Raw genomic sequence first — 8,146 nt, forward strand, 5'->3', positions numbered from 1 at the left:
TAATGACAGATTTTTTATTTAAAGACCGAGCCATAGTTTTAGTTAAGCGTGGTTTCATACAAAAAAAGAAAGAAATTAGGCATTTTAGTTTTTTTCCGTTCCCGCTGCTGTGCTGAAAACATACCAAGCCGAGGACCGTCATTTTTGTGTACCATTACACCCCTAATAAACAGTTATATTTCTTTTTTAAAAATGCAAAAATAACAGTAATCTTTTCAGCTAAACTGAATCATGGCGAACAAAATTCCCTAAATGAGGGAATGATCACGCACATTTAACCCTTTAGACTGCTCTGTTGTACCAGATGCGATCCATTTCAGTTTGTGCATCGCTTTAATACCACGATTTCCACTAAAATACAGGCTGTTTTGTTCTAAAACCATAATAAATGAATATAGCATCTTCTTTGTTATATGAGGCTTTTAGAATCATTGTGTGATTTTATCTACTTTCTGGCAGTGGTGGATAATGGCAAGTTATTTTATTTGCATTGTAGTAACTCTAACTGTAGCAAATGTGGTGTTTGTGCAGAAACTAGGGTTGCCATGGTAATGTTTTATAGTAAGGGATGAACAAAGCTATACATGTGTTCAGGCCGAGAAAATGTCGCTTAAAGGGACACTAATGTATACCTTTCGTTCCAGCTATCTATTTTTCACCTTGATTTTGATGGACACACATTATCAGCACTTATGTGCTTTCTGCACACCCACATAGCCCTCACTGAGTCACACACACACACACACACACACACACACACACACACACACACTAGAACAGCTACATTTTAGACCAGATAGTATGTTAGAGCCATCTGGTGGACAGTATAATTATCCAACTGTTCTGTGTTCTGTTTAGTTATTTATTGTCTTGCTTATTTAGCCAGTGTACAGCTTTGGAATGCATTAATTTGACCCTTGAAGATGACTAATATTTTAAAAAGCAGTATTTCATAATTGGTGTTGAAGTAATGATCTCTTATATAGTCAATGATTAATACCCACCTGACCCATTTTACCTCATCATAGCACTTTCCACAAATAGTGTACACTTTGGTGTCAGTGACCCTTTTTTAAATAATTAGATGCATTTTTTGTGAGAACCATTAGATAACTATAATCTAATATACAGTTAACCTAGCATGTAAAGTAGCTAGCTAAATGTCTGATATAGCAAATCATTTTGCCTGTCATGTATCAGAGGTCTGGACGTTCTTGACTATATACAACATTTAAAGAAATTGTTCATCCAATAATTTTAATTTAAAAATGCCACTTCTGGCCAAAATACCAGCCCATAATCCATCCCCAATAATCTGTTTTTATCAGCTGTTTGGACTCTCATTCTGACAAGTGTAGTAATGCTAAATTTCTCCAAATCTGTTCTGATGAGGAAACAAACCTCATCGGAACAGATGTGAGTAGACGGGTGAGTAAATTTTCAGCAAATTTTTATTTTTGGGTGAACTATTTTTTAATGTCATACATTCATATTTTCACATAATTTATTAAATTAATATTCCGTTTTTTGTAAAGTAAGAAAAATATTTTATTATTATGCTTTTAACCAGAAAAGTTATATTATGCTGCATCCAACATTCTGTGAGCAATCCTGTTATGGATGATTTTCCCCATTACAAAAAAGGTAACAACTTGTGTGAAACCCAAGAAGGAACATTATATTTGGATACTTTCCAAACCATTATCATTCAATTCTTTTTATATTTTTACACAAATTGTTGTATTGAATGAATGAATGAATGAATGAATATTTAATTTATGGGAAACATAATATTATCAATAGGCTAACTGCAAACCATCCCATAATAATAAATCTGTGTGAGAGTTAAAAGGACTGTCACCAATCCGTTTCCACAATCTGACCTATCTGCCAGTAACCGGTTAAAAGTTGTATAATAAAGGACTCCCACAATGCACTGCATCGTGTCAACTGACAGTGTGTGGAGTGTTGTATACTGACCTAGGATTTCTCGCGACCCGGGGGAGCTTGATCATTTATACCACGCGTGTAATTATTGCGTTGGACGCTCGCGTTGAGCTCGTGCACACCATGAGCAGTATGAGGACCGTCCTGGCCTCGATCGGGGTGTTTGGGATTGTCGGTGTGGGCTACGGCATGTGGGCCATAATTTCACCTGGAGAGGACAGGAAAAGGGAAATATTAAAGGTACTGAAACATTGCAATTTTAATGAGAAACATAAACTTATTTGATTAACTTGCATAATCGTGGGGTGTTGCTTTCACAACTGTTGGCAAGTACTAACGATTGTTTGTAAACAGTCAGTTTCATAATTAACGTGGTCGTGCAGGGTTTTACACGATCTCTTATTAACTGTGGGGGGTAACGAATTAAAATAAATGGGATCGTGTTTTATTACACACTGATTGTGATATTTACTCCCTCTGGTCACTTTTAGCCTCCTGATTAATAGCAGTGAGAGAACTTCATTAGTTGTTGTTGGATGCAGTTGACAAGGATCACCACAGTATCGCGTTGTTTTTATCCCCATGGATCACACATCTGTGTAGAATATTATAAAAATAATATGATGTTTTTACATTGCAGCAAATATTATAATGTAACGTTTTAAACAACTGATTGGAGTTGTGTCCTGATCCATCTCTTCATCTAATTTTCCAGAATCTGCCAGAGGCCAACCCCGTCCGAATGGCGGAGACCAGAAAGAGAAATGCCCTCATGCTTCAAGTTTTAAAGGATGCTGCAGAGACGAATGATAACATTGCACGTGGATATGGTGGCCAGAAATGAAGGAATGTGTTTGCACAAATATCAGACTTTCACATGCCATTAGCAATCTGTACATGCCTGGGAGTTTAAATATGAAGCCAGTGACTTGTTTAAAAATAAATTATCTGCAAATGCTCCATGTCATCACTTGGACACTGTTGGGCGCGTTCTGTAAGATTTGCTTTGATTGTATTTTCCTTGCTGGAAAATTAATCTTGAAATAGTAGCTGTGTTGCGGACCAGTTCCCCCCCCCCCCCCCCAAAAACAACAGCCAGTGACTTGTTTAAAAATAAATTATCTGCAAATGCTCCATGTCATCACTTGGACACTGTTGGGCGCGTTCGTTCTGTAAGGCTTTGATTGTATTTTCCTTGCTGGAAAATTAATCTTGAAATAGTAGCTGTGTTGCGGACCAGTTCCCCCCCCCCACCCAAAAAAACGAGCTGCCATGACCTGCATGACCACATTGTTTATATATTTATATAAATGTTTATGGAGTATCGCAAATAAAATTTTAAACGTGTTTTGTGCGCTTTACTACTACATAGCAATTTTCTAATAAAGTATACCTTCTGTTATCGCGTCTGCGCAACATTTGCACAGCCATGACTTGCACGAATGCAAAAACATCACTAACGCTAAACGCTTCCGGTGTTTAGGGTCATTGTGACCCGATATTTCTTACAGTGAGTCGTAAATCGCTCATAGCGATGGAGTTATTGGACAGCTTTCTGTATGGACGTTAATAATGTTACCAATTTATTTGGAAATTTGACAGCATCAATTGTTAGAAACACCAGAGACCAGTACAAAGGAGCTTGGATATTAAACACTTCAACCTGAACATGTCAAATCCACCGCCTCTACCGGAGCAGCCGAGTCCGGTCACACCGCAGGCGACTGAGAAACCGCTGTTTGGGGACTGCTGGAGCTGTCGAGTCCTCTCGGGCGGAGGGCTGTTGGTTTCAGGGGGATATGTGGGCATGCATGCGCGTAGAGTCATACGTCTAGGCGGACCCGCATCTATGGGCACAGCGGTTCAGATTATGTTTGCTGCAGGTGAGCTCATTCATGCCCTCTCTGTTATGAGACATGAAATCAGAACTGACTCTGATCTGTTCTCTCCACAGGTTTGGCTGCCTGGGGCATGGTGGTGATCTTTGATCCAGTGGGGAGAAGACAAGAATAGCATAGCTTTGCATTTGGTCTTCCTATGTTGACATGGACTTTTGAATGAATCTCCAAAGCCACACTGGCAGAGTTATTCAATTCAAATAATTATGAGAATGTAATGACACACGATTCAATCATATTTCATTAAATGTTTTTATTTGCAACTTACAAAACCTCTTTCTTTCATAGAAGTGATTCCGTTTATTACATCATTATAATGAGGTAATGACATACTTTACAAATTATTGTAGTATATAAAGTGCCCAAAATAATTAGTTTTTATGAATCACCTGGCTTTTACATTTTTCCCCCATCAGGAATGTCCTACTAGTCAGCACTGACAGTAATTTTAAAAAGCAAATTATGAGTTAGCATTTGGTCCTTTCTTTTTGCCAAACGTTGGGACAACATTGACAAAGCGTCGGTTATACTGAATTCTTCTCTTTGCTCTGCCGGTCTTTTTCTTTTTCTTCTCCTGCTTGTCCACCTGGAATAATCATCAGTGAACAAAGTCAATAAACCAGTACATGCCCAAAATGATTTTTTATATTATGGGATATAAACATTGTTGACATCTTACCTTGGGAGTTTGTCCTCTGACTTTGCCTGCTCTAGCCAGGGAACCATGGACTTTGCCTTTGGGTGGGAACAGGTTATATTTATGAAAACACCCAAACCAAGATATCTATCATAAGGTAGCCAGAGTTATCAATTGCTCCAAAAAAATGAATATTTCTAGTTGCTTCTGACTACCTTCAGCACAAATGAAGTTTAAAATAATGTAATTCATCAGACCTTTCACCAATGGCATGATAAATAGTCACAGGCACAGGGTAGCAAAGTCTTTACCTCCTAACAGCCTCGATGTGACCTCAAGAGTGTTGAACTCCTCAATCCCAGACTGACAAATCAGAGTCTCATCCTCCAGAGGAACCCCGCAGAGACAAATGATCTGATCATCACAGGCCAGGCCCTCCAAAGCTTCAATCTGAGCCTAAAAAAACAATTAAATAAATCATTTCCCAATCGCATTTAAGTTTGTCTAAATTAACTATGTATAAAAATCAGAAAAAGTACCTTGATTTGGGCAACAGTCTCTGAGCCATTAAGATGAATATTGTGCAAAGTCTGGCCACGAACAAACAACTGCATGATGTTCAGTCTTCATCAAACAAGATTAACGTTACATGAAAGAATTAAAACATGTAATCCGCTTGACGGAATCGTTGCAAAAAGCACAATATAAACAATATTATTTCAATATTAAAAATACTTACCTAAATCGCTACTGATACCAGATATGAAGGCCAAACACGACATCGACACCAACTCTATGAAATGTTTACGCGGTTCTAGAAAGAATTGTCCTGCGCATGCGCATTTTATTAAAGCCACATAAAAGTCCTCTGGACAGCTTCTAAAACACAGTTTTATTGTAATATTGCGTTTCAATTTTTACACAGAAGTGAATATAACACTGTAAAAATTTTGATTTTAGTCATCTTTGAAAATATTATCCTTACGCCTTTTTCTTTAGTTGTCAATAAAGTTTTTTTCACTCAAACTCATGACGTCATATTTCCCTGTCCTTCCTGTCTCTCAGAGGCAAGAGAAATGTCCGCCTCCGTCAGAAGCATGTCTTGGACAGTCTGCCGAGCTGCGAGAGTTGCTTACAGAGCTTTTAATCCAGCCACACGTTCACTGAGTACTGGAGCTTGTTTAAGAGTTAGTATTACAATCATTTTTACCGTATAATTTATCCAGGTACTGTAAAAATCAGTTGTGCATCAGCTGTCACAGTATAGATTGTTCTTGAAATGTTACGGGCCAACAAACAGTCATTCTAGCCTGATACTGAAACATAACTGAGTGATTTAACAAGACGGTTTGGTTTCATTTTAGACAGAAAGCAACCCTGCTGAAGGATCAAGGGGCTTTATTGAATCCACAGAAGAGTTCAGGTTCGTGGAGAGACTTGTTCCTCCTTCACGCATCCCTACTCCGCCGAAACATGAAGGCCCTGCACCGTCAGGATGGATCCCACCATCAGGTAAACACACTTGTATTTTTTCCTTACATGGAAAAATGCATGTAATCATAATATTGGTGCCTTGGCTTTAAGGGATGGATGTGGTTTAATCTTTGATGTCAGGAAAGCATTTTGAGATTCTCATTCATGGAGTTCTGTTTTTATTATTATTAATTATATAGCTACGCCACCTTCACTGCCTTACATGATCCGTCGCTCCAGAATGCACAATGTGCCAGTGTACTCGGACATCAAGCATGGGAATCAGCACAGCACTCTGCTCCGAAAGATTGAGGGAGACATATGGGTGAGTGTAATGAACAGACCTGTTTAGAAGAACAATGTGTAATATATTAGTCCAGTTCTTTTATTAACTGATTATCAACTATTTCCAGGCCCTGAATAAGGATGTTAAGGAATTCTTGCTGGGGCTTACAGGCAAAGAGCCTCCAACACAGGTCAATGAAATAACCGGGACCATCAGAATTAAAGGGCAGTTTGATAAAGAGCTTAAGGACTGGCTATTGAAGAAGGGATTTTAAATTTGATGTGGGCACAGCTAATGAACTGAACTGCAATACAAAGGCTGAGAGGAAATGTATAATAGTGTTCTCTCCTCCTTAAACAGGTGGACAAAATGTAAATTATCATTAGTGAACCATTTTCAATACCTGTGTTTTGCTATTGTATTAAAGAGTTTGTGATTATAGCAAACATGTTTCCATGTTGTCCCTGTTGTTTAGGATTGAAATAAATGTAAGGTATTCACTAAATCCAATTTGTAATACTTCTGTCTGAAAAAAAGGCACAATATAAAACAATGTATCTAAATTATACATGCACTTTTGTTAAAATGCAAACATCACACAATTATACATACAGTAATAAAACAGTAAAAAAAGGACAACCACTACAAAATTAAATTTAAGTGCCAAGGAGTCTCTAATACTGTCTATGTACAGCATTACTTCAGTTAACAAAACCATAAAGCTTTTTTATTTGTAAATTGAATTTATGAATGTGAAACTTTTGAATTTGGTCAGAATGAAAGTAAATTAATTAAAAGATTTAAAATCTACTATATAAATGTAAGGTATTCACTAAATCCAATTTGTAATACTTCTGTCTGAAAAAAAGGCACAATATAAAACAATGTATCTAAATTATACATGCACTTTTGTTAAAATGCAAACATCACACAATTATACATACAGTAATAAAACAGTAAAAAATGGACAACCACTACAAAATTAAATTTAAGTGCCAAGGAGTCTCTAATACTATGTACAGCATTACTTCAGTTAACAAAACCATAAAGCTTTTTTATTTGTAAATTGAATTTATGAATGTGAAACTTTTGAATTTGGTCAGAATGAAAGTAAATTAATTAAAAGTTTTAAAATCTACTATAGGATGATCAGTGAAAGCAAAATGTACATTTTCTCATAAAAGTGAGAGAACAGTTTTGAATACTGCATATCATTTCGTTTTTTTTATTGATAAAATATTTCTGTCAATAATGATTTGCCGGATAAACAAACTATCTGTTATGTTTCAATCCAGGTAATCCAAAGTACAAGGACAAGAAAGTTATCCATTATTAAAGATTTATTCAAATCCATAAGCAAGCCAACATAGCCAGGCGTTACATGATTGGCAGAAATGAAAGTAAATTAATTTAAAAAGTTTTAAAATCTACTATAGGATGATCAATGAAAGCAAAATGTAAATTTTCTCATAAAAGTTGAGAGAACAGTTTTGAATACTGCATATCATTTCGTTTTTTTTATTGATAAAATATTTCTGTCAATAATGATTTGCCGGATAAACAAACTATCTGTTATGTTTCAATCCAGGTAATCCAAAGTACAAGGACAAGAAAGTTATCCATTATTAAAGATTTATTCAAATCCATAAGCAAGCCAACATAGCCAGGCGTTACATGATTGGCAGCAGGTGCAACACACTTCTATTCTTACTCTGCACCTTTTATAGGCAACTATCTATCTAGCTATCTATCATGCGCAAATATTGCGCAGTCTTGAAGCATGAAGAGCAAGGGGACGAATGCGTCATCATGTTGCGACGAGAAACGTTTTTCTAACGTGACGCTTTATATGAAAGCAAATTTAAAAACACGGGCTGAAGAAATATCTGCTAATTTTATATATAT

At 36.6% G+C, this 8,146-nt stretch overlaps 3 protein-coding genes across 3 annotated transcripts; 2 read left to right on the forward strand and 1 right to left on the reverse strand.

Moving 5' to 3' along the window:
• Nucleotides 1-1,914: 1,914 nt before the first annotated feature.
• LOC107720609 (ubiquinol-cytochrome-c reductase complex assembly factor 3-like) lies at nt 1,915-3,018 on the forward strand. Its single transcript, XM_016528336.1, has 2 exons — nt 1,915-2,187; nt 2,663-3,018. The coding sequence occupies exons 1-2, from the start codon at nt 2,071-2,073 to the stop codon at nt 2,789-2,791; spliced, it is 246 nt and encodes an 81-aa protein (XP_016383822.1). The 5' UTR covers nt 1,915-2,070; the 3' UTR covers nt 2,792-3,018.
• A 1,069-nt stretch (nt 3,019-4,087) lies between these two features.
• On the reverse strand, nt 4,088-5,316 carry LOC107720608 (ubiquitin-like protein FUBI). Its single transcript, XM_016528335.1, has 5 exons — nt 5,222-5,316; nt 5,022-5,106; nt 4,794-4,938; nt 4,525-4,580; nt 4,088-4,431 (listed from the first exon to the last, which is right to left on the reverse strand). The coding sequence occupies exons 2-5, from the start codon at nt 5,094-5,096 to the stop codon at nt 4,306-4,308; spliced, it is 402 nt and encodes a 133-aa protein (XP_016383821.1). The 5' UTR covers nt 5,097-5,106; nt 5,222-5,316; the 3' UTR covers nt 4,088-4,305.
• Nucleotides 5,317-5,472: 156 nt separating this feature from the next.
• Nucleotides 5,473-6,682, forward strand: LOC107720585 (39S ribosomal protein L49, mitochondrial-like). Its single transcript, XM_016528308.1, has 4 exons — nt 5,473-5,669; nt 5,847-5,994; nt 6,156-6,280; nt 6,369-6,682. The coding sequence occupies exons 1-4, from the start codon at nt 5,559-5,561 to the stop codon at nt 6,513-6,515; spliced, it is 531 nt and encodes a 176-aa protein (XP_016383794.1). The 5' UTR covers nt 5,473-5,558; the 3' UTR covers nt 6,516-6,682.
• Nucleotides 6,683-8,146: the final 1,464 nt, after the last annotated feature.

This window comes from Sinocyclocheilus rhinocerous, unplaced genomic scaffold (genome assembly GCF_001515625.1).
Source record: "Sinocyclocheilus rhinocerous isolate Xijiao unplaced genomic scaffold, SAMN03320098_v1.1 scaffold603, whole genome shotgun sequence".
Lineage (NCBI taxonomy): Eukaryota > Metazoa > Chordata > Actinopteri > Cypriniformes > Cyprinidae > Sinocyclocheilus > Sinocyclocheilus rhinocerous.